A 27138-nucleotide genomic window follows, 5' to 3' on the forward strand; every position below is an offset into this window, starting at 1 on the left:
AGATATAGTTTACTTGAATGGGACTTTTGTATGCAGGAGAGAACTTGAGAGAGAACTTGACTTTGGGGAAAATCATCCCAACAGCCAAATTTAAAGCAAGTGAATAATACTGGTTTAAGGCAAACTTAAATTTGTATAGAATCCAGGTTCCCCCACAAAATGAAATCATCGGTGATTTGAGATGACTGACCCCACCTTTACAGAGCTTTATGGCTTCGTTGGTTAACACAGTCTATATTCTCAACAGACAAAAAGAGATTCCAGTTGGCTCAGTGTGAGTCAAAAGTCCACTTGTGGTCCAGAAAGCCACGGCTACCAGGAATGGCTAAGTAGTTATAAACGTTGGATAGTTGGGGTGGAAGACAGTTCCAAAAAGTGGAGCATTTTCATTCAACATTGGAAAGGTTTATAGATAAGGGAGCAGTCAGTTGGCAAAGAGGTACTAGTTGTACAAAATGACACAGTAACCCAGGAGCTAAATGAAGGCTAAAGAATCTTCCACTCCACCTTGTAATTGTCATTTCTACTGGTCACCACATTGCAGGCCTTACCCTACCTGACCTTTCTTGATCATCTGGCACAATTAACCATCCACCACATCCCCCAGGTCATCCTTTGTATGTCTGATTAATTTTTCGGGCATTAGCTATAACCTGTAACCCAGATAGATAAGACTCCACTTCCACTTAAGGTTTTTCTCCTGAACTTTGGATTCCAAATTTCCATTTTCTTCTCATGTATCCATTCGCAGGTGTCCTGCAGTGACCTCAAATTTCACATATGTAAAACCAACCTCATTAGTCATCACCACCAACTTCCTCCTCTTCCTTGTCTTAGTTAAAGGTCTACCATTCATACACTCACTCAAACCTGGGTGTCAGCCTTGACTTACCGGCCTCCTTTATCTTCATTCACTTACCTATTCTTCTTAGTTCTCCTCCTAAGTCTCCCTAGGAGAGAGATACCATATCCACTGATATGGTATTGCTATAGATTAAACAAAAGCTCATTGTCTCTTGTTTGGACAGCTACAAACTCCCTGCTGTTAATTTTACTTCCACTGTGCAATTTGCAACACGATCTTTATTAAAATCAAGTCTGATGTGTCACTTATTTGTTCACTATAACTTCCATTCCTCACAGAATAATGTTCAAACTTCAATTAGATGGTGAGCCTCTCACTGATAAGAATCATGCTGAACTGATGTTCTGACCTCTGGGAAGCCATGATGGATAGATGAGTGAGTGGACAGACCGACAAATAGAGTAATGAGTAGAACTGTGGTGTACCAGGATTTCTGGGTCCTGAAAATCACTGTAGTCTTAGAAGCAGAAGCAGGAGGCTGTGGGGGATTGGACAGTTTCTGGGTCTACCCTTGTAGAGACTAGAGCTCGAGTGGTTGTGGGATAAGTGGAATAAAAACCTGATCTGAATCCCTGGCTGATACTTTAAGAACGAAAGATAGAAAACTGAGTAGACCTTTGCATTCCTTTCTAGTATTTATTCAAGTTAAGGTTCATGCCCTGAGCATTGATCATCAGGCCCTTGACAAGGGACACTTGGGTTAGGTTAATAAGTAGCAAGAAAATGAACTGGCTCATGGAACACCTAATGACAAAAATGCCTCTATTTCTGGAGAAATCTACTCCCTTTCCATTCAGTCCCATTTTTAGAATTCTTGCATGGCTCTTAGTGTTTCTCCTCCCTGAAATATGCTCCCTTTTCTCCCTACAGTTCCAATATCTACCCTTCTTTTACTTCCTCTCCAAGCTCTTCGTCAATCATTTAACCTTATCCTGTCCACCCAGTAGTCATCGGAATTAAATTGTTCTCTGATTAGTTTGTGTGTAGGTTTTATGTCTTTGCCAAGGTTAGGCTGTGTTGTGGTAACTAAAAAACCCAAAACCCCAGTGGCTTTAACACATACAAGTTTAATTTTCACACATGCCCTGTTTGCTTTGGGTTCTTCCCTTCTAAGTAATGGCTTGGGGATCCAAGCTAGTTCCATCTTGTGACTATGAATTCAACACATGGCTCCTGGGCTTGCTGCTCTTAAGACCTATGGACTGGAAGTGAGCAAATACATTTTCTAACATCAGAAGTTCATTGGTTAAAACTGGTCACATGGCCTCAACTTAATTATATAAGGGGAGCTGGACAAGTAATGGAACCCATGGACTGTTTGGGGAACACTACTGTCTCTGCCACTTTTTTATTTTATTTTATTTTTTTAAGAGTTTTGCACTGTGAATAAGCATTCTCTAATCACCTTTTTTTTTGTTTTAATGGAAGTTTGTAACATTTTATTTTATTTTATTTTTTTGGCCATGCTGCATGGCTTGTGGGATCTTAGTTCCCTGACCAGTGATCAAACCCGGACCCTCAGCAGTGAAAGTGAGGTGTCCTAACCACTGGACCACCAAGGAATTCCATCTGCCACTTTTTATTTCCTCTTGCAGAGTATATGCTCCTTCACTGTAGGGAATGTGTTTCTCATCTTTTGTATCTATCCCTTAGTACCAAGTCCAAAGTCAAGGTGCTTAATCTCAAGTTGTTACTCCTTTTTCCTAAATAGGAATATTTCAACCCAAATACAATCCTTGATAGTGTTGAATGTGGTAAAAATACTAACCATTAAGCATTTGAAATAGCTCTTCTTTTTTGTGGAAGTTACATCTTCTTTGGATGTTGTCTCCCCTGGGTTCAGAAACCTTTTATATTTCATGATCTGTATCCCTGAAATTTGTCTAGTCTTCATGCATCCTCAAAATAATAATTACTTGGTAAAAATGCAGTTCATTTCTGAATGAAGAAATTCATTCTTATTAATATTTGACTCTGACAGATTATTAACTCAAGTACATTTCAAGTGTTATAAAAGGTCCTTTAAGGTTTTTTTATATATATATATTTATAAGACAAACTATGCAACTTGGACACAAACTTGAAGGTTTGGTGATTAGTTTATGTCTTAACATTTGAGGATTTGCATGGATATAAAGAGCAGGCAATTCCACTCTCTTTTTTGCTAAACTTGAGTTGACTTCTTCACATTCCCCATGGCAACCTCAGCGATCAACATGTACACGGACTCTGAAGTGTGCTGCCAAAACTTTCCAACCTTAATAATGCATAGTTATGAACTCCATTATGTGACACTTTCTCAGCCAGTCACTGCAAAGATAATATAATTCTAGAGTGGCATTTCTTTCTCCCAGTACACCACCATGAAGGTCTAGTCCTAGACTATAACCTTTGGGGGCATTTGTGGTTTTTCCCTGCTGTAATATGTGGCTAAACTCCTCTTGGCCCCTTCTTACCTTGACGATCAATATTATAGCTTGCTTTGCATCCTCTCATTTTAAACAAAGAAAGTAACATTGGAAGGCAAATATTGCTGGAGCAGATGACTTCGGTTTATTGCATCTTTTCCTTTAGTGGGAGCAGCTCAGCTGCTCAGCTGCTCTAATATTTAATAGAAGCAGATCCCCATTTACTTATCTGTTTAATCGCTCTTTTATCTAGGCCAGCTGCTGCTCCTAGGTGCTGCAGCCACTCCTAATTGGAAGGAAGTTGCCTTGGTATCCTAATGGTTTAAACCTGCAAGATTGTTATCTAGGACCTGCACCCCAAATTGGCATCTGAAATGGCTCTTTTATAAATAGTATTGCAGTATTTTATCATAAGAGATGAACTTTTAGAATATAATTTTATTTCATCCTTCTACCATTAGGCATTTTATCTCATGACTTTTACATAAACTGAAGCTTGATCATTGATTTCATAACCAAAAAATAACTTTGGTTCTATTTAACATTATTTAAAGCCTTTTATATAAATTAGTTATCTTTTTTAACTCATCAAGACAATTTTTTACACAAGGGTAGTTATTATTCCTTCCATTTAATTATTTGGGTCAGTTTAATGATATATTAATAATTATTAAAGTGGACTGAAAACTATTATATGGTTGAATTCCTGTTAGAGCTCCTGAAAAGATTTGAAATCAAAGCCTCTTTCCAAGTATTAGTTTTTTGTTTTTTTTTTTCCTCCAAAATATTGCTGTAGATCTGAGTGGTGAACACAGCATTGTGCAACTTCCTCCAAAACTTGATCAGCCCAACTGTCTTTTAGTTTTAATGTTTCATAAAAATAGCATATTAGCCATGATGACAAAAAACCTTCAAAAGCTTTCCTGGTAATTACTTTTCTGTGGCCCCTTTTAAGACAAATGATCTGAAGGGGCATCAATTTGTTTAGTCTTAAGAAATAGAACTTCAGACAAGAGACAAAGCAGATTGTGTGATAATGTATGCATCGAGAGTCGCTTGTATTGGAAAACAAATATAATAGGACTGAAGTTTATGTATAAAAATTAATGAGGGCTTCCCTGGTGGCACAGTGGTTGAGAGTCCGCCTGCCGATGCAGGGGACACAGGTTCGTGCCCCGGTCCGGGAAGATCCCACATGCCGCGGAGCGGCTAGGCCCGTGAGCCATGGCCGCTGAGCCTGCGCGTCCGGAAACTGTGCTCCGCAGCGGGAGAGGCCACAGCAGTGAGAGGCCCGCATACCGCAAAAAAAAAAAAAATTAATTAATTAATGATATGATATGAGTCTAAAGTCTCAGTGAAAATCATTTGTCTTACACAAATATGCCTACTGACCCTATGCCGGCGTTGAAGATAGAGTTCTGCTCAGACTCCAAGCACCTCAGTAACAGCACTTCTCTGAAGTACATTGAACCAGTTGGGACATGATGAAAGAACGCAAGGTGTAAATACCTTGAGGGCCTGTGAGTCACCACCTAGAAAGGTTCTTGAAAGGGTAAGAACATTTTATAGTTTGATCAATAGGAGCCTGAAAAATCGGCTGCAGGGTAGAGACAAGTCGAGGATTAAAAACTTTTGGAAACTTGAAGAATTGAATTACTATCCTAAGGAAGTTCCCAGGAGAAAAAGAGACAGAAAAGAGAGAGAGACCTTTTCATCAGATCTCAACCCGCAAGCTTTCTATTTGGTCAGAATTCAGCCAAACTAAATTTGACAATCATCAGCCCTTATTATTCTAGTCCTGATGCAGCGCTGTGACGCACAAAGAGTTTTTAGAGATCCAAGTGCCCACCAGTGTAGTTTGGGGCATATATCAAGAGGAAATGAAGGATGGTGTTGTAGACTTCAAAATCAGAGCAACTTTTCCATAGAATACTTCATCAGAAGAGGTTGTTATTCTATTTTCCCAGCCAAAACGGAATTTTACTTTGAAAATGTATGACACAGTGTTGCAGTTGGGTTTTCTGCTCTCTCATCACTGTTAGTTTCACGAAAGTTTTAAGTTGTTGCGTCAATATGGTTATCAGAATTTAGATTGTGTTTGGAACGGGGACAATCAATCTGATGGTACGGCCCCTGGAACAAGTACAAAAGTATAAATAAAGGAGCCTGGCTAAAAATTTCTGAACTCGGAACAGATTCTAAGAGTTATTTCTAGTCCTTTGGCTTTTGCCCTATCCTCAGAATATTTACAGAACCTTGCCATGAAATATGAGGAAATAAAAGCTCAGACTTTCAAGAGCCATTATTTATTGCTCTGCCCAGCATGAGCAGATCACAGTGTGAGCTGCTCGATGCCAAGTCCATGGAAGAAATAGGCCTCTTTCCTGGGTGGCAGTGGAGAAGGCGGGGGAATGTGGTGGCCCTGAGGACAGGGAGTAGTGGCAAGGAAAGGGTAAGCTCCAATCAAGGACTCATGTCCTCAGAGTTGGAGTTGCATCCAGCACAAAGCCCATTTTCCATTTTCCTATCTGGGTTACACAGAGGAGCCTTTGTGAAGAGCAGGTACATCCAATAAGAATTATGAGGAAAGCTGAGTTGCTTGATGAGATGCAAAGAAAGAAAGCAGAAGACAACAGCCAGTGGGAGAAATGAAGGAGAGAGTGTTGGGTAAGGTGGTCAGCCAAGTCTAGTTTATTCCTCACTTTGCCAGTCACATTCATGCCTCTTGTGTTCCGTGGTCAGTGCTCACTCATGCCGGGAGTTGGGTGGCTTGCACTAAGCAACAACATAAGAAGGGCCTGTAAATGAGGGGCTTCTGTTCCCAGATCTGTTTTCTGGGTAAAGAGGTGCAAGTATCTGCATAGCTAGATCATCACCTTAGATACCATCGTTTCCTCTTCCTGAGGAACCCCAGAGCACTCCTGGAACGTGGTGTGCCAACTACTGCCACGTGGGCTATCATAGGTTTTATGCCAAAAATAAAATACATTTAAAGCATATTACAACAGACCTACTTCACCAGGACATAAAAACACTTCTCTGCAGAGTCAGGAAAAAAAATACTTCTGAATTAAAATTAAGGTGCACACTCATTTTTAAACACTGACCATGAAAGATCTGAGGTTTTCCCATTTTAGAGGTCATCGGGAAATATCAAAGCTTTCCTCAATCTCCTTGGATGGAAAACTTAAACTCCCCTCCTGTTTGGTGCTTCTTGTAGATTGTGACTCCCAGTTCAGGCTCCTTCTCTAACTCAACAGTAGAAGAAGAAAGTAGTGTAGGGCTTTTCTGGCATATAGGTCTTTCTGGTCAAACCAGTGAAACAGGTATCACAACTGTTCCGTTAGGAGCCCAAGTTCACCTAACCTGGGTTCTAAGTCTGGGCACAGTATCCAGCAGAATGGTACTTTCATAGATTCTCTCCCCAGTCCAGTTCTCTTAGGCAGTCTTTCTTCTGCAACTTTGCATATTTCTAGCAGAGAGGGAAAGGAAAGTACCTTTCTGTCCTTTGTAAAGGCCAACTTCAGACCTGGTAAAAATGACTTCGTAGAAGAGAGTTACGTATGAAAGTTAGTATGTTAGGGTTGAAATTGACAAAGAAATGCAGGCTTTGCTTTTCTCCAGAAAGGTGACTTTTTGCTCATGCGTCTTCAGTTCCATTAATCAGGAATAGTCCTTTAAAAAACAAAAAGCCCCAAAACCTCCTGTTCCATGCCCCAGGCAGTCTTCCTGTGTCAAACAATCTGTGGCAGCTAGTAAGGTGTTCTGGTACTTTTCCCCTGGAACTCTGGTTGTGAGGCTTCTTGGAACCTCTATAAGAGGTTCATTTAGGCTGACAGAGCTGCCCTTTCTCTCCTGATATTTCCGTCAGTGTCTTCTCTTCTCAGATCCTTCTTCAGAGGATCATTCTGGTTGAGAAAAGTATAGGCATAGGTGCAAATGATGAGTTGTTTTCCTTCGCAGTCTGGAGAAATTATAACATGCATAGGTGCTCCTGGATATGGGGAAAGGAAGCAAAATATTAACCACCAGCATTTTCCACATGCAGTGTGTGCCTTTCCTTTCAGAGATACCCTTTGCCCTCTGCCATGTTACTTACTTGAAGATCTCAGGGTCCTTCCTAACTGTTAGTCATTTTCAGGAACTGAAATGTAATGGAGATTGTTGTTTCTATTTACAGACAGGTACACTGAGATGAAAGGAAAATTAGCATTAGAATTGAATCCTGTCCTTTTTAAATTTCCATCTTTAAATCAAACTGTATTCCCCCCAAATTAAAACCAAAAGCAATAGCCCCTTAATGCAGAAAAATTCATGTGCAAATTATATGTGTTAAGTTTGCAATTGTTATAGTCAGTGTACTACGTTTGTAAATTATTTGTGTTTAATTCTTAAAACTGGGTGTGTTGAAAGAAATGTTCCCACCTAGCTTTCTCTTTTGCACATAAACTTAGTGCAAGTCCCTGTTTCAAGGAGCTTTATGTGGTTGGATTGAAATTGCTTAATAAACAATTGAAAAAGTTAAGCATAACCAAGAAGTCATTTAGTACTATGAGTCACTTTCCTGACAAGCCAATGAGGCAAGAGAACCCGGTTGCAAAACAATTACTAGCCCTGCCTGAGGGACCCTGGAAATATATTACAGATAATGTTAGGAAAACAAAGCAGTAGTGTTTTACCACGCTGCAGAGAACAAGTTAAGGTTGCTAACCAAACAAAATAACTGACAATGCCAATTTTTACATTTGTTTCAGAACAAGGGACGCTCAAACCATCCGAGGTAAGGTTAACATTTACATTTTTTTTTGTATAACTTTTGCATTTCAAATTGTTTGCTAACTTAAGCAGGCTCGAACTCCTAGAATGTTAAATGTGCCTTTTAAAATGGATAGAAAACAGCTAGAGTGAGCAATCAAGTGCTTGTGAGTGAAATGCACAGGGTAAATCAGAGGAATTTTCAGATACCATCTGAAGATCTTAGGTAGAGGAAAAATGTGAATATTTCATCTAAGAATGTGTGTGAGATGGGACATTTCAGAATCTTAGGTACTCACTTATTCAGGTAAATTTCAAATAAATATTGTAGCAATGTTGTGGCACTAATATGGGGGTACCTTTCCCTAGTTCCCAGCTACAGAATTCCACAAACCCTGAGGCTTATAAAACTTAATACATAACCAAATCAATTCACTTTTATAAAATTTATAAATCAAATAAATGACGCACTACATCGCTTTCAGTCTCTCAACTGTAAGTTCAAGCTGACTTCCTGCCTCATTATACCATCTAAAGTTGTTCCAGCAAATGTGTTTTCCTATTTGTTACTTTAATGTTTTAATTAAAATTTAATTAAAAGTAATTAAAAAAGTAATTAATTAAAAGTAATTAAAAATAAAAACTTAATGCGTCTGAAGGCGTTCTCTTGGAATGAATCTCTAATCCTGCTAGGACAGAAGGAAGGGTGGCCCTCATCCCAAGAAGTCAGTAGACCTGTCCCCTATCATGAAACAGTGTCACTGCCCAACATTCGCTAGTACTAAAAAGTTCTAAGGTTCTTCATCTAAGGATGTGGTTACGTGTTTCTGCCAGTTTTCCATTTGAGCACGAATGTGATTCATATCATGTCATATTGATGAAATAAAAATCTGATAACATATCCTTTTGGTTTCACACAGAGTCTGAGGTCTAATGGCTTAGAAGTACGAGATCCCTGTCACCTCTCAGAATAAAGCTCTTGAGATATGGGAACATATGTATATGTATAACTGATTCACTTTGTTATAAAGCAGAAGCTAACATACCATTGTAAAGCAATTATACTCTAATAAAGATGTAAAAAAAAGAATAAAGCTCTTTTAAGAAAATATGAAAGAATGAAAAATATAGCAGATTACAGGCAACCGGTACCTTGGGCGTCAACCAAAAATAATACATTTCTTACCTGACCACCAAAAAAAATCATAGCAATGAAAATTAAAATGTAAAATGTCTGTGATTAGTTATATGAACCAGAAATGTAGTAATCTGAGAATTTCAGAATAAAAGAATGACAAAAAACATTCTATGTCAAATTATTTTAGCACATGACAATTATATCTCATTAAGAGTAGTATAGTATTAGTATGTTTTTAATAGGCTGGCATTTATATAGTTGGTAAAAATAATGAAAAGTACAGCAAGATGTCAAACAAGAGGTAACTGTTTTTACTTTTTTGCATAAGCATATAATTTGTACATACAGGGTATCAAGAATGTGATGTGAGGAAATTCACATGCACCCTTTAAGTGTTATCAGTTGACTATATTTTAGACTTTAGAATCTAGCTCAGGGAATGCATAACAGGATAATAGTATTTAAAAAATAGGTCATGCGAGTTCTGCTAGGGTTAAAATAAATTAACATAAACTTGTTTTTAGTGTTTAGTCAATAGGTAAGATTTTTCATCAGAACTGTAAGGATTCTTCCAGCAGTGTCAATGAAGATCTTGGAAAGTAGCCTTCTTTCTCTTACTCTCACTCTGTTATTAGATAATTGAGACAGATTTCCTCGTAGAGCTTTGAACTTTAACTCAATATTACTTTACCTTTATCCTCTTAGATAAAGGTATACATGTATCCCCCCACCCCCGCCCTGGGCGAGATGATTTCACTTGATTTTATTTAAGCAATGAGAAATGGGCGTATTTACAGACAGAAAGTGTGCTAATAAGAAGTGGCTAATGATTTTCACACTGATACAAAATAATGATACAAAATAATTCTCTCCAGGCATTTTATACTCTTAAAAATTACACATAAGCCTATTCTGAAAGGAACTAATTTTCACATTGATTTTCTTAAATGCAGCATCAGTATTTTAGTGACTGGCTTCAGTGACTTGCTTAACTTCTGATTATACAAAGTGTAATTTTTATTTAATGTGTGATTCTGCTAATAATCTCTACTTTGGATGGATAATTATAGTAAAATCTTATACTGGCCAACCTATTTGGAAACTTTAGCTTAGCATAAGGGAGAAGTATAGCAAAAGAATGTTAAGAAACATCTTTCACTCCATACCTCCCCACCAAGACTTTGTGGAAGGTATATTCACTCTCTGAGGCAGATGCTTATATGATGTTTAGGAGTCTTCCCAGAAGTACCAATGAAGACCTTTTGTAAGCTCTGTGATTTTTTCCCCCCTCTCTTGGAGGTCTTCTTTTTCTCCATGTACCAATTCGTAGTCCTCTTCTGTTCCCCTGTCAATGGCCATGATTGTGAATTTTTAATTTCACGCTTCATTCTCAAGGTAGGTCAGTTCTCAGTAGCCACAGGATCGCCCTGGGCCTCCCTAACCTGGGATGTTCATCTTGCCTCCCATTCTGGAGTGGAGCTTCAGAAGCCACTTCTAGCTCCAGGAAGCAAGGTTATCATCACATATCTATTTAATATATATCTACTTCAAAGCTATTCCTTAACGTAGGTTTTTCTGCTTTTAAAATAGGTAGAGGAACCAAAGCCAGTTTCATATAGCAAATAAAACTTTGCTCGTTGTGTTGGTAAAACCAACAGAGAGAATTAGGTTTCTCCTAAAAGAGGCAAGAAGAGAGATTCTTGGACGATAAAGGCATTTCTTTTAGAGAAAGACAAGGTAATAGGTAATGAAGCAAGAAATAAAATCAGGTTGGTTGGTTGTCCCCACCCGCCCGTCCCCTACTTCTCGGTAGACCAAAGAAGTTGAGAATGTGCTGAAGACTGATTGTCGGATCTCATGGGGCTGTAACTGAGAGCTCCCAGGGGTGGCAACTGGATGTGCCCTCCTCTCCCTGCTAGGGACGGCATCTTGTCCAGCTCTATCGCAGGCTTTTGAGAATATAGGTGGGGGAGAGGAGTATGTTGGATAAGATATGATAGAATAACAGTTGAAATTTGCACTTTAACATTGTTTAAATATGTTCTGCTAAACATTTCCAAATTTTTTACAATATAAAATACTTTTTAGGTGCTTTTTAAGTATAATAAATCTCAAGCTCTCCAATGTACTTGGTCTAAGTCGCTTCTCTCTTTTTTAAAATGCACCAGATCATAGTTTGTTCCACTGCCTACTCTTCCTGTAGAAATGTTTGTTTTCAGGATCACTGATTTGCAATGACTTTCAGGAGGAAAAACCTAAAATATAAATAGTAGGGTAATACTTTAGTAGCAAAATGTATCATTTACCTGAGTTTAAACATTCAAAATATCATGAAATGAATAATAATGACAATTATATCAATAATAATAAGCTATCACTTAATAATCCTCACTATGTGTCAGGAACTGTTCCAAGCATTTAACATAAATTAACTCATTTAACTCTCACCACAAATGCTATGAAATAGGTGCTATTATTATCCCCATTTTATAGATGAAAAAACAGGCAGAGACTTCAACTAATTTGCTCCCAATCCAACAGGTGTCAAGTGACAGGGAGGGTCTGAATTTGAATTTATGCAGTCAGATTATATAGAATCCATACTCTTAATAATTGCACCATGTTCCCTATTTTAATCCTAACTTCAGGGTCATATAGAGTTGCTCTTGAACTGAAATTCCCTTTTACACTTTCTAAGTTAATAGTTTTTAAATAGTACTAGTTTAGGGCTAGTAGGAATAAGACCCAAAGTTTGAATTCTTTCTTGCCTTCCAAGCACTGTGATGGTAAGAGGAGTTAGAGTAGTAGAAAAACAGCTTCTGTTGTACATTAAGAAGGTGGAGGAAAATGCAGGAGGTAAATAGCCACAAGACATCCATCCTTATATATTTTCCTGTTGAAAATATTGTCATTTCTGTAGAGAGCTCCAAAAATTTTATAAAGTTTTAGACAGAAAAGATTTCTTTTTTGAAAGCAGTTTTCTTCCAAGTGATTGGATATGAACCTATAACTCATCATGCTTCCCCGTTTTGTGCTTGGCTGTTAAGAAGCCCAGTGTGATATTTTCTTCTCCTCACTCACAGCGCTCTCTTTATACTAGGGTTTTTTTTTTTTTTTTTTTTTCAGTATAGCCATCCACCTTGTTCAGTATAGCTTCAATGCTGATTTAATGATCATATTAGGCCTTCACAAATCCATTTTAAAAGTAGTTGGGTTAAAAACAAAATTTATATTTTTAATAATTCTCCAATTTGCTTTTACCTGAGAACCCTGACATCTGCTTTGAGGCCCATTTAACTTATGAATAAAAACAACGGGAAGAACCCTAAGAAAAACCCATGGCTAATGTGTGCTTGGCAAAGCCAAGTCTGCTCTGAATGAAACCAAGTCTCCACACACAGGCACAAACCCCAACACATGTAGAAAGAAAATTGCTTTTGTGAATATCTGAATTATATGGTAGTTACAGACTAAGCATTTCATCCAGTTATATAACGAAAAGTGAAAATCAAGTTCTTATTAATTAGTCAGATTACCATAGTTATTAGGTAGGAATTAATTTAATGCTTGTGAAATCGAATGTGTAAACAGGCATTTTCAAAGATTTAAAACCTCTTTTGTCTTGCATCTTATCTATAATTTTTGTAATGCACAATTTTTCTTATGGATTCCTTTTCTATAATAAGAATTTACTTTCATGGTTCACAAGCTGCATGGCTGTTTTGTTCCTTAAAATATTCAGATATCACTGATCCATAATTAAAACACCATTCTCATTTAAGTGTTTGCTAAAGTCAGAGCTTGAGATCTTTGTTTTGGGGTTGTATAATTTCTCCAGTCCCTGTCTTTCGGACTGACTTTCTCCAGATCTCCAGGCCTCAAAAATAGCTGCGTTAGAGTTTTGGAGATCAAAACTCTTCGTTGGGAGCATTTTCTAAGCAAAAATGGCTGCCTGGGCTTCGTTTTCATAATTCCTATAGTCATTATGACTTAAAAAAATGAGTCATAATCGCCAGAGATGGTGAATGAAAAGATATTTCTTTCCCATAGTGTTATATCAATGATTTATCAAATGCAGTGTTGTTCAAGTGGAAGACTTATTAGAGAAACAAAAATTATAAAAAGAAACCTTGGAACCAAGTGTTTTGATCAAATTTAGTCATACTTTTAAAAAAAAGTTTTTTTGGAGTATAGTTGATTTGCAATGTTGTGTTAGTTTCTGCTGTACAGCAAAGTGAATCAGTTATACATATACACATATCCACTCTTTTTTAGATTCTTTTCCCATGCAAGTCATTACAGAGTATTAAGCAGAGTTCCCTGTGCTATACAGTAGGTCCTTGTTGGTTATCTATTTTAAATGTCGTAGTGTTAAATGGAAAAAGTGCAACATTCATTGGACTTCCAAAGTGTCACAAAATAATACAATTTGATAACACGAAATCTTTGTTGTTCTTTGTTTTACCTTTCTGTACAGAAACGGACCAATGGACTCCGAAGAACCCCCAAGCAGGTGGATCCAGGTGTGTGATTAAACATCTATAATCATTTTTTCAGTTAAGTGATTATGAAAGTATATGGGAATTGCTGTAGAAAGTCAGACAGATTGTTGGCCTGTGTTCCTCGCAGTTTGGTATATAATGTGTGACCAGGAGGTGACCGTCTACTGTGTAAATCATTTACCTAGGACAGGGTCATGTGATGAGTAACCATCAGTACCACGGTCTTTCCGCAATCAGCAGTTGAGCTGGTTATTTGCTTACTGAACAGCCTCAGGGTGCCTGGTTAATGCTAACATATCCAACACCCTTTCCCTGCTCCCTCCCAAACCTGGAAAAAATCAACCAGCACTTAAAAAATCAGCATGTTCTGAGGGCGTGGGGGGAGGTCATAAACCAGACAACTTTGGTACCCTCCCCATTTGGGAAAATACTTTTCTTTATCCTATATCTATATTATTTTATAATACAAGAATGAGTTTAAGGACTTTGTGAACAAGTGTCCTCTCCAGAGACCAATTCTTTGTCTGCAGAGAGTGTTCAGTTGTTTCCTGTTTAATATCATGAGGTTGACCCTGTCATTATTTTCATATAATTATTTTTTGTCCATTAAGCAATGCCTTCCATAGTTTAATTACCCAAAATTTGTTGTGTATATGGTCATATTATTGTGAGTAAAAGATATTCATGGCTAAAGGATTCCAAATATATGAACTTAATAATAAATCAAGTAGAACATGAAATATAGAGTAGTCTTGCCGGAAAAGAATCTGGATTATGTGTTTTGTTTTCTCATCGTAAACAGTGTTCACCTAGTTGTAAAGTTTAGCTTTCAAAGCATTATAGCTTTTCACTGAAACCACACCCCTGGTAGCCATGCCAGTTTATGAGCTGTTTGAAAAGATTTATGGGAGCTTTGTTGCCTCTGGCTAGAAATTGCCTCACTTGTGTCCTGAGATCAGTTTAAATCTTTTAAGTACAGAACAAAATTAAGGCCATTAAAAAAATTAGGGGTTCTGGTTTGCTTTTTTATTGGTTCTGACTTTCCCAAGATGATACCCTTTGCAGAAAACTCTACAATAATGTTTAAAAGTGACTTCTTCTGTTCTATTTAGTAGGAGTGTATGACTGTGAACATAATATTTTTTCTTTATTTTGTATGAGTTATAGTATTTCTGTTTCTGAAAATTACCTAAACTTTATAAATATTATTTTCTCTTTCTTCTGTGGGCATTTTCATTTAATCTATTCTCCCCCAAGGAAATGCATTTCTATATATACAGTGTGTCAGTAGGAACACATTTGACTTTTAACTATGTACATTATAGCCAGAATTTTTAGGAGCCCTTAGATTATTTAAAGGGAGGTATAATGAATTCACAGATTATAAATATGGCAAAGTGGACCAATAATAAAATAGTTTATCTTCCTTTATCCTAAAGGTGATGGCTTTCTCTAGGTATAGCTCTTCCGGTATTTATATTTGTCCAAAGTTTTTAGAACTTCATGAAGAATAAACATACAAATACAAAAGAAGTAGTGCCATATGTTATGTTTGGGGGGAAAATATGCATTATATATAATATACATAGCTGTGTGTGTATATATATATACACACACACACATAGCTTTCCATTAGGTATAGTAAATACATATGTGTTTTCTCATTCTTCCACACTTTTGAAAAGAAAGCAAATAGTTGATGATCTTGCCTGTTGTAGATCCTAATGTAATAATCATTTCTCCCTGTAGAGTGTCTTTTGATGTTAGGCTTGAATTTTGTGTTTAGAGTTGGTTGTCTTTTTTATCTTTGCTTATTTCTGTTTATTTCTGTTTATTACTTTCTCTTGGCAAGTTGCAAAGCTTTTTTGCTCAAAGTTAACCCTAGCTTGTTGACTGACTGTCTTACTCTGAGTTGATCCTGATGTAACTATTGTTAAGATTTTCACAGTTGTGTGGGAGAAGTTTCACTCCAGGATATTTAAACAAGGGATCAATAAAACTGAGACCTCTTAAGCATGGACAGACTGCTTCCAAGGAGCATTATTTGCTATCAGTGTTTTTACTATGAAAGGTCCTTTAATCTTTTCTCTTTTAGCTATTTTAGTTGTCTTTTCCAAGTGTTAACACACTGACTACTTTCCAGGGTCTCACTTAGAGTGGCTTGTAGAAAAAAAGTGATTAAAGAATTTGGGAGGTCAGATGTAACCACTTCCCCAGGTCCAAATTTCAGAGCCCTGTCCAAAGTAAATTACATATCTTCTCCATAGACCTTTTGTTCTGGAAAGGAACTTAATGCATAGTTCTTTGGGTAGTAGTGTTACTGAACTAAACTTAGGTCCACTCATCCTTGGGCAGTAAAGCCAATCTACTGACACCAGGTTGTGGTGAAGGAAAGTACAGCATTTATTGCAGGGCACCAAGGGAGGAGAATGGGCAGCTCATGCTCAAAAGACTTTCAGGGACGGGGTGTTAAAGGCAGTGTGAGGGAGGGAACTACAAGGTGTGTGATCAGCTCTTGCACAATTCTTGGATTGGTTGACATCAGGGTGAAATTTCAAGTATCATCAGCCTTCTGGTTTCAACCAGTCTAGGTTGTACATTTTTGTGATCAGCAATTTTCATCTGGAGGGGGTCTGCTCCCTGTAAAAACAACTTAGGAATGTGTGTCAGGACTTTTTCTGTATCTTTCAGGGAACTGTGAGTTCTGTGATTCTGCCATGTGGTGGATTTATAGTCTAAATTGTTACCAGTTCCCCAGCCCAACAGCTATTCTTTGTTTCTCTATCATCTTCACATTTCCCAATCATTAACTCTTGAGCCAGCCTTTTGAGACTCAAGGGGGGCCTGGGAGATTAAAGCAAAAGCCTTTTACTTCAGAGGACAAGGACACAGGGGCTTGCATACAGTTTCAGTTGGTGCTTAATAAATATTTGTTAAATGAATTAATGAATGGCTATATACTTCTGCATACACTGGCTCTCTTGCTTTTTAAATTCCTCCTGCTGATAAAGTGGACCAGTATACTCAAGGAATATGGAATAGTCCAGTGGTGGGAAGCATGGCTCTGAGCCACATTGCCTAGGCTGAGGACCCAACTTAGCTGTTTACTTGCTGTTGACCTTTGGCAATTTGCTTCCTCTCTGTAGTTTCCTCATTTGTAAAAGGAGATTAATAATAGTAGCTACCTTACAAAGTTGTTTTGAGCATTACATGAGTTAATACATGAAAAGTACTTATAACAGTGCCAAGTATGTAGTAAATGCTAAGAGGTGGCAATTATTATAATAATTACTTTGTGGTAGAGCATGTTAAATATTGGACGTTTTGTCATGTGTAGGAGAATCAAAAGTATTTGCCAATTATTTCTTTGCAAAGAAACTCAGAATTTTATGTTGAATTCTAGGTGAAGCTAGAAGTTACATTATCACAGTCATTTTCAGATTTGCTGTTGTTCCCTACTTACCTGATGGCTTCCAAGATATTTTGCTTATCTTTAAGAAGAGACACAATCAACAGTGCTGGTTGAGAGTTTTTTGGTGAAGTTAGTAGTGTTTGTGATTGCAATAAAGAAACAAAGAAAGAAAAACTCCCAAGGTTAAAAGCAAATATTGTGGAGTTCAGTTCAAACCACGAAAGATGTGAGGTTTACATTGTGTCTTATTTGCATATTTAAAACTTTTACTTTTTATTAATAATTGTAGTTAATCTTTATAGATAATATTTACAAATGGCTTTGCAGTTTAGTTGACTTTTTCTTGTCTTCTATTACGTGCTAAGAAATTTATCAATTTATGATCTTGACTGCTTTTATAAATATAGTAATAGTAATGTGTAAGATGCAAATTCTGGTAGCTCTTTTGGATTTTTTAAATATAGCAGGGTATTTTCATCAGTTTGTACTTTTCTTCCTGAGACAGATGTTGGTTTCAGGAAAATAACACTTATAAGAGACAGATCAATTATTTCAGGAACACGGAGGTGCTAGGCCTTTTTCAAGAACATGAGATCATAAATCTCAAGAAAATCTGAGCACTGGTGTAATATATTTCACCTAAAGTGGAACCCAAGGTCAAAGTTACCAATTAAATTTTAATACTGAGCTTTAAAAGTTTTCTTCTGTCTGAGTAGAGAAGATACAAGATTTATTTTAGCTTGCATGTGGCAAATCTATATACCAGCATATGTGTTCTTTTAATCAACCCTGTGTTTTTAGACTATTGCAGAATTATCTCATATTTGTGGAACTCATAGCATCTTGTATTTAAGTCCACAGTCACTAGCTTTTAAAAAATCCAGGCGTTGTTCTGTGTTGCACTACCTAAAGATTAGATGAAGTAGATGGGAAATGTTTAGGTACCTCATTTTCCTTCTGATCTTACGTTAACTCATGTGATTTGTGATAACCTTGAATAGTAAGTGAACAGAGTTCTTTCTGAGAGCTCTTGCGTCACATGTGTTCATTTTTAAACTCTTGATTACGAAGAGAAAAATGTGGCTTAGAAACAGTGTTTTTTCTTGTTCACCGAGGAGATGTCTTACTGTTTCTTAGAAGAGACATCTTCAAAGATGGTCACTTTCTCTTTCAGGCGGATAGGATTGGTAGATAATGCCATTCCTATCTGTTCCTGTATGAAGAAAGGAATTCAAGACATCTTTTTTTCATTACCAACTTCGTATCTTATACAACAATAAGCACCAGCAATGTCATTAATTATAAAGCATGGCCCCCCTCCACAGTTTATATTCTGCCTAAGGAGGGAGTAGATACAGGCACAGAGCCTTGATTGCATAAATGCATGTAGATGAGTGTGCATATAAAATATTTTAATATTCTATTTTATACTCTGATTCATTACAGTATGGCATAGTGTCATAAAAATAATTAGGGAATAGTCTGGTAAACATATAAAAAGATCTAATTATGTAATTAGTGCAAAAAAGCAAAAGGAATTGGAAAAGAGAGAAGCAAATGTAGGCTAAGATTGCTTTTAAGCTGAGTTGTCTATATATGTTTTCATTTATATAAATAAAATGTTTGTTATGCTGTTTTTTTGCATTGAATTACAACTTAATACAGTTTTCCTTAATGTTTTAATTTCAAATTATTGGTAAACTCATTCCAGATCTAAACAGGATTGTTTATTTCTTTTAGACTTGCTTTTAAACATAATGCCAATTTGCTCGATAGAGAACTTTTATCTTTTTAATTCTCGAGTAGAAAACATTGATGAGAAAAATAGCAACCCAGGATTTTTAAAATTATTTATCTAAAACTACATTTTTCTTTTTTCCTTTTTTTTTTGAGGGAGACAAATGTATATTCGTGAAGTTTTAGTAAGTGAGCTTTTGTCTATAGTAAATAAGTAATAAAGTATCTGTAGATTACAATATTTCCATATTAATCAGTCAAACCTACTTCTGTCTTTTCTGTCACCTCTAAAATGAATTTCTCATCAAACATAAATCCTAATCTAAATATTAGGAGCATAATTGTAAAACTGTAAAAATACATTTCACATTGAAAGAATGAACGTGAAAAAACTGGGACAATAGAACTTAGTGATTAAGATTCATTGCAGAGAAATGAGAAATCCAAGCTGTGCACGAGTGCTGGAGAGCCTGCTCCGGTTTTTAAAATAGCTGATTTTCTCAAGTTTCTATTAAACTATGGACACAAAGACTGGTTTTGCTCTAAGGCATTTGATCCCCTTGTAGTTATTTTCAGGACTGCCTTCCTAATTCCCTTTACCATGATGATATTTTTCTGAAACGTACATCACAGTCCCTTCCTCACATCTTTTTTTCGTTTGGGGAGGATTTATTTTTCCCTTTGAAGGCTCATTCCGAGCTCACAAAGTGTCACTATTGCTGTCATCTATCAGGTTTGCCCATGCCTTGCCGAGCCCAGTCTTTTACACGGCTCTGTTACCTCCGGCGTAGGAAAAAGAGGGGAAGGTGAATATTTGAAGACGTACATGGGGTGGGGTGGGGGGGGCTTTAGATGGGAAGCATGGCCTCAGTAATGTGATTATTGAAATTAAAAAACATTTGGAGTACTATATACTGAACCCACTTCTGGATCGTTTATGTACTTTTAACTTATAATTTCTATTACTAGAGTAATTATGTCTTAGAAAAAAAAGTATACATTTATTAAATATTTAGAAAAATATTCTGAAAAGGAAATCTTGAACCTGGTGAACTGCTTTTAACATTTTTATCATTGAAAAATCATTCCTCACTTGGAAGGTCAGGTATGGCCTGGACTTCCTTTGTTATATCTACGGCCCTAGTAGTCAAATACTATCCCATTTCAGAAGCAAAAGAACATGCCATATAATGCTAAGTAGACAAAGAAACTTCACAAATTTCTTATGAGCCAACAACTTATGAGAATCAGGTAAGCTTGTTCCAGAACTTTAGTCTGAAGTGAGGTAAATGAGAGGAACCAGTTGAGGCAAAAGTACTGGCTTCAAATAACAATATTTGTTACAAGTAATATCGCCCTGATACCAGGAAAGAGGACAGACACTGATAAAGTAATCCTTAGTATCATAACTGTTTATAATTTTATAGTCAATCTATACACAAATAGTGAGAATGGTTATCAAATTAATTAGAACATTGGAATGGAGTTTGTGGAATTTCTACCAAAATGACTCATACTGGCAATTATCTGAATGAAAAGAAAAGCTTGTTGAGTTTTTTTAAATTGTTCTTTACAGATAACTTTTGAGACTCACTTTTTTCTGCAGAGATACTAGAAATATATGGAAGCTTCCCTGTCTTTGAGGACCTTGGAATTTTGTTGGAGCGATAGGACCTACAAACATAAACATGTCCAACAGCAATAGCGTGTGGTGTATGAGGAACCACCAAAGTGTGTGTGGTCACTTATGAATGGTGTTGTTGACTAGGTAGGCAGGGTGAAGGAGACTCATTGTGGTTTAAAGAAGGGCACAGGACAGGGAGACGAGGTATCTAACAAGTACATCAATAAAAGTGCATTTATATACAACTACAGATATTTAAATAAAGTTATCAGTCTCTTGCTAGGTTTGATATTCTGACCTCAATTCTGTATCATCCAGTGTGCTCTTGTTTGTCAAGTGGCATAAAACCGAAACGAAATTGAGCTATTTGTAGTGAGGTGGATAGACCTAGAGTCTGTCATACAGAGTGAAGTAAGTCAGAAAGAGAGAGACAAATACCGTATGCTAACACATATATATGGAATTTAAGAAAACAAAAATGTCATGAAGAGCCTAGGGGTAAGACAGGAATAAAGATCCAGACCTACTAGAGAATGGACTTGAGGATATGGGGAGGGGGAAGGGTGAGCTGTGACAAAGCGAGAGAGGCATGGACATATATACACTACCAAACATAAGGTAGATAGCTAGTGGGAAGCAGCCGCATAGCACAGGGAGATTAGCTTGGTGCTTTGTGACCACCTGGAGGGGTGGGATAGGGAGGGTGGGAGGGAGGGAGACGCAAGAGAGAAGAGATATGGGAACATATGTATATATATAACTGATTCATTTTGTTGAAAAGCAGAAGAAAAAAAAACCTACAGACTTAAGATGGTTTGACTTAAGATTTTTCGACTTTAATAATGGTGTGAAAGCGTTATGCATTTGGTAGAAACCGTACTTCCAATGATGAATTTTGATCTTTCCCAGCTAGCGATATGTGGCATGACGCTCTCAGAGATGCTGGGCAGAAGCAGCGAGCTGCAGCTCCCAGTCAGCCACACAATCGCTGGGTAAACAACCAAGATACTTACCGCTGCTCTGTTTTTCACTTTCAGTATAGTATTTAATAAATTACATGAGATATTCAACCCTTTATTGTAAAAAAGCTTTGTGTTCAATGATTTCGCCCAGCTGTAGGCTAATGTAAGTATTCTGAGTACGTTTAGGGTAGGCTAGGCTAAGCTCTGATGTTTGGTAGGTTAGGTGTATTAAATGCATTTTCAACTTACAATATTTTTGACTTAAAATGGGTTTATTGGGATGTGACCCCGTCATATGAGGAAGATCTGTAATTTAAGGGGAAAAAAAAAGAGTGGAGGATTTACTGACTTAGGTAACTAAAGGGGAGCATGTTTGGCTTCAGGCAGAGTTAGATCCAGGGGCTCAAATGATATCATGTTCCATTTCTCCTTGTGTCTCAGTTTTCCTTTCTTTTCTGTTGATTTTTTGTCAACCTGCACCTCAGGCAGGTTATCTCACTTGGAAGCAAAGTTGGCCACTAGCAACTCTCAGTTCCCCACAGCTAGCACTCTCAGAGAAAACTGGACACCTTTGCCCCAGTAAATCTAACAAAAATCCCAAGTTGTCTTTAACTGGCCTGGCCCAGATCTCTGATCATCTCTGAGGACATCACTGCAGCCAGGGTACATGTGATGAGCCACGTGGCTTCTGTGTCCACCTCTAGCATGCAGAGAGGGCCTGACCCAGCCTGTTCACAGGAAATTTGTTTTCTGTAAGAAAGAACAGCTTTGCTTACAAAAGAATGGGGGAAGGAAAGAAGAGCAGCTTGGTTTGAGCAGATTATAATGTACATCTGTTATAGTGTATGCGTTTTAGAGATTGTCCTCCTTGGGCGTACTGTGGCTGGGTTTTCCACCTCTTCTACCTTGGCCTTTTTCCATTCGTAGTCTCTTCTATTTGATTGTTTTCTAGTATCAGACAAGGTAAATCCTGAGGAATGTACCTAAAATGGGAACTGGAGAGTCTTGACAAAAAGCTCATCCGTACTCACAGCTTTAGTTTGCAGGGATACCAAAAAGGAAGGGTTCTTGAATCACAGTATCTTCTTATAACCCTGTCTTTATACCTAAAATACCAATGTGATATTCTCCTTTAGATAGAGGTACTCTGTTTCTATAAGGAGATAATCCTTTGTTCCACCATTAGCTACATACACGTTAGTGTAGATTGGTCCATCAAATTAGAGAACTGGGGAAACAAGACCTAAGACGGCATGTTTTGTGGAGGCAGGTGGGAAGAAATGTTCCCTCCCTACTGGAAGGGTCAGGATGAGAGTGCCAGAGAGCCAGAGACTGCAGCCCTTGAGGCATTAAGTTTAGACCATAACCTGCCTCTGTGGCAATAAAAGAATCATGGGAAGGAAGGAGAAGGAAGAATCTTGTCTAGTTTTGTCTGTATAGTCGCCCCTTGGTATCCACGGGGGTTCCAGAACCCCCCACAGATAGCACAATCTGTGGGTGCTCAAGTCTCTTACACAAAATTGCATAGTACAGTCGGCCCTCCCTACCTGTGGGTTCTACATCTGCAGAGAGGGAGGGCCAACTGTATTAGGCACTTTCACTTACATGGACACTTGTTGATCATCAGAGGCAGCCCTGTACAGCCGTTTAGACTGAGCACTGTGCAATGTCATAGATCTGGGTTTGTATCCTGCCCCTCCACTTAACTAGTTGTACAATCTTGGACCTGTAGACCTGTTTTAGCCTCTCTAAAATGGGGGGTAATAGTAGCAGACATCTCCTGCTGTCATTGTGAAGATTAAATGAGATAATAGGTAAAGCATTTATCAACAAGGTTTGGCACATAGTAAGTGCTCTGTAAGTGATGGTGGTGGTGGTGATTACTAATACTTAAATACTCCTATATTAATTTTCTATTGCTGTGTAACAAATTACCATACATTTAGCAGCTTAAAACAGCATGTTTTTTATTTCACAGTTTCTATGGGTCAGAAGTCTGGGAGGTTTAGCTGGGTCTTCTGCTTCAGGGTTTCTCATAAGACCTCACTCAAGATGTTAGCTAGGGCTATGTCTCATCTGAAGGCTCAGGTCCTTCCCAGCTTGGCAGGATTTGGTCCTTTTGGTCTCTTAAACTGAGGTGTTCAATCCCTAGCTTGCTGTTGGCCAGAGGCTGTCCTCACATGGGCCTCCCCAACATGGCTGCTTGCTTCATCAAAGTGTACAAGCCAAGAAGGTGATGGAGTCTCCTAGAAGGATGGAAAATTAAGTCTTATATGACAAAATCATGGAAATGACATCCCATCACCTTTCTGTTGGCCAGAGGCAAGTCACAGGTCTTGCCCACATTCAGGGGAGGGGATTAAATAAGCATGTGAATACCAGGAGGCAGAGATTATTGGGGTTCATCTTAGAGTCTGTATGCTACAAACTCTAAGAGGGAGATACTGTTAGTTTTCAGTGGAGGGAACCAAAGCTCTGAGAGGTGAGTAATTTACCCAAGGTCACACAGCACCTGGCAATTACCAGGACTTAATTGCAGTGTTTGGCTCCAGAGACCTCATTCTTCTAGAGATCTTCTGTGTACCCTACTTATGCCAACCTTTGGACAGAGGAAAGCTTATTTCCTAAAGTTTAGCTATGTAGAACAGTGCAAATTAGCAATGTGATCTGGTATGTTGTGCAGACTTCATTAGTGGCTGCTGTTACAAAGCAGATTTATGGGTGATTTTATTTTACGCATTGTTAATTTTGAAAATGTTAATCTGAAATTGCTACAGTATTTCAATTAATTTGGACGATTAAAACTTAGCACCAGAAGAATCCCTTGCAAAAGATAAGGCAGCTAATTAGAGGTTCTGAAACAAACAACTGTAGACACTGGCACTGAAACATGCTGGGTGGATAACACCCAGCAGAACTCACTCTGCTTAACAGTTTTGAAATGGAAAGAATGATTTCTGGCAGTCTGAATATTAAACTTGAATGCAATTGATTTTTTTTAAGAAAGCCATTTTAAGGAGTTAACTAACTTAATGTATAATTTTTTAATAACATGCAGTTCTGGAAAACTGTGTTCACATTATTTTGGAATGTTGTCTTTTGTATAACTGTAGTGACCAATACCATAGATATTTGTTGTCAACATATTTTTCATGTCACGATATTTCATATTTTTTATATATACATACTGTTTTGATGTTTTTTAAATTTAAAGGTGAGGTAGGACATGCTTTTTTGTTGTTGTTTAATGACATTTGAACTTCTTAGATAAATTAGAGTTTTTACCCTTGTACACTGTTGGTGGGAATGTAAATTGGTGCAGCCACTATGGCAAACAGTATGGAGGGACATTAAAAAATTAAAAATACAGCTACCATATGATCCAGCAATCCCACTTCTGGGCATTATCTGGAAAAAACAAAAAAAAAACTAATTTGAAAAGATACATGCACCCCAGTGTTTGCAGCAGCACTATTTACGATAGCCAGGATATGGAAGCAACCCAAGTGCCCGTCAGCAGATGAATGGATAAAGAAGTAGTGGTATATATACACAGTAGAATATTACTCAGCCATAAAAAAGAATAAAATTCTGCCATTTGCAGTAACATGTATGGACCTAGAGAATATTATGCTTAGTGAAATAAGTCAGACAAAGACAATACTGTATGATATCACTGATATGTGGAATCTAAAAAAATATATAAATGAATGTATATGCAAAACAGAATAGACTTACAGAAATAGAAAACAAACTAGTGGTTACCAAAGGGGAGAGGGAAGGGGAGACGGGCAAATTAGGTGTATGGGATTTAGAAATACAAACTACTACGTGTAAACTAGATAAGCAACAAGGATATACTATATAGCATAAGGAGTTATAGCCATTATCTTATAATAACTTTTATTGGCGTATAATCTGTAAAAATACTGAATCACAGTGCTGTATACCTGAAATGAATATGATATTGTAAATGAACTGTTCTTCAATTGAAAAATAGAGTTTTACACCTTGAAAAGTTTATTCTTAAAAATTCAGAAAACGTTAAGGAGGTATAGAAAAGTTTCCTGGACAAATTGCCTGTAATCCCTCACTCAGATAATCATCCTTTACAGTTTTGTTTTGTTATACACTTTTTTCTAATACTGGTTTTCTTTGTGTGTAGCCATGTGTTTATAAAATGTCTCTATTTTCAATTTAATGTCCTGCTTTTATCACTTGACTTTGTTTCATGAGAATATTTGTTTATTCATTTGTTTGTTCAACCATTTGACAAGTATGCAGGCTTGATGTGAAGTTTACACAGATGAACAAGATGTATTCAATATTTTCCCTCACACAACACACAGTGTCATGGAGCAAAGGTAATAGTGTAAGATTTGAGATCAGGGAAATGCAGGGCCTATGCTTAAAAGGGGCAAATACTTTAAGGATGTGAACATCAGGAAATGGTGTCGAAACTTAAGCCCATATTATGAGTAGGGGGTCGACAGAACATGAATGGAGACACGAGGGTTGCTCCAGAAAAGGTCGTATTTATCAAAAAAATTTTTCTAGCTTATTATTTGTTTCTATATAAAGTTTTAAATTCGCATGTGGTCATAGTTATTGGTATTTTATTTATGGGTTTTTTTGTTTTTGTTACTTTTATGCTTAGAAAATTCTCTGATTCTGAATTTTGTTAAATACTTACTTCTAGTCTTATTATTTAATTTATGTAACATTTCACCCATGCCATTTAGCTTATTTTTATTTAAGTAATAGATGAAAATTCTGTGAGCAGTTTCAAGACGTACATCAAAATATTTTTAAGGATTTATAGTACAACATTTTACAAAATTTAACTTTACCTTTTTTATATGTTGCCAAAGAACGATATTGCATTGTTTAATTTTTATTTGGTGCTTTATTTTACATATATTTTGCTTAGATCATAAGTTATCTTGTGCAAAATATATCATGATATATGCTCTGTATACGTAGTAAGGGAATAATATTTTAAACAAATACAGGTACTTAATATTGAGATAATCATGCTTTTTTGTTGGTAAACTATTACAGACTAAGATTACCTCTCCTAAACTTTCTTTGGAAGTAGGAGGAAAAAATATTTTGTGGCTATTCATTTGAGTTCAGAGTATCTCCCACCTCCCGTTAATCTCTTTTCCCCTTGTAACTATACATCCTCTGTAATTTTACACTCTTTTCTCAACTAAATTTACACAGCAGCTCCTGGGGCTAAGCCTAAACCTATTATTTTAAAAGATCTTTAGTTTTGGGGCTTCCCTGGTGGCGCAGTGGTTGGGAGTCCGCCTGTCGATGCAGGGGGCGCGGGTTCGTGCACGGTCCGGGAGGATCCCACATGCCGCGGAGCGGCTGGGCCCGTGGTCCGTGGCGCTGGGCCTGCGCGTCCGGAGCCTGTGCTCCGCGGCGGGAGAGGCCGCAGCAATGGGAGGCCCGCGTACCGCAAAAAAAAAAAAAAAAAAAAAGAGATCTTTAGTTTTAATAATTTTTCATCAAAGTAAGAAAATTTCACTTCTACTTTATTTGAAAAATGCCATAGATATATCCTCATTTCCAAAACAATGTAGAAATTCTATGTTTTAGAGCTCTTATTTAGAAAGTTTTACATGTTGCCATGAAAACATTAGGTGTTTAATAAATAGTCTTTCTTGGGGGACCCAGTTGTAAGCAGTTAGAATAACGACTTTGATTTCCTACCTGGTGTGTTGCTA

The 27138-nt window shown here is 37.3% G+C and overlaps 1 protein-coding gene across 3 annotated transcripts in view; it reads left to right on the forward strand.

Moving 5' to 3' along the window:
• Positions 1-27138, forward strand: part of VAV3 (vav guanine nucleotide exchange factor 3) — a 396567-nt gene that overhangs the window by 250597 nt on the left and 118832 nt on the right. For all 3 annotated transcript variants that reach the window (XM_060301805.2, XM_060301801.2, XM_030868866.3), the window contains exons 18-19: positions 8028-8053; positions 13644-13689. In XM_060301805.2, the coding sequence (XP_060157788.1) occupies positions 8028-8053; positions 13644-13689 (72 nt within the window). The remainder of the gene's footprint in view (positions 1-8027; positions 8054-13643; positions 13690-27138) is intronic.

The sequence above is a fragment of the Globicephala melas genome, chromosome 1 (genome assembly GCF_963455315.2).
Source record: "Globicephala melas chromosome 1, mGloMel1.2, whole genome shotgun sequence".
In the NCBI taxonomy this organism is placed as follows: Eukaryota; Metazoa; Chordata; class Mammalia; order Artiodactyla; family Delphinidae; genus Globicephala; species Globicephala melas.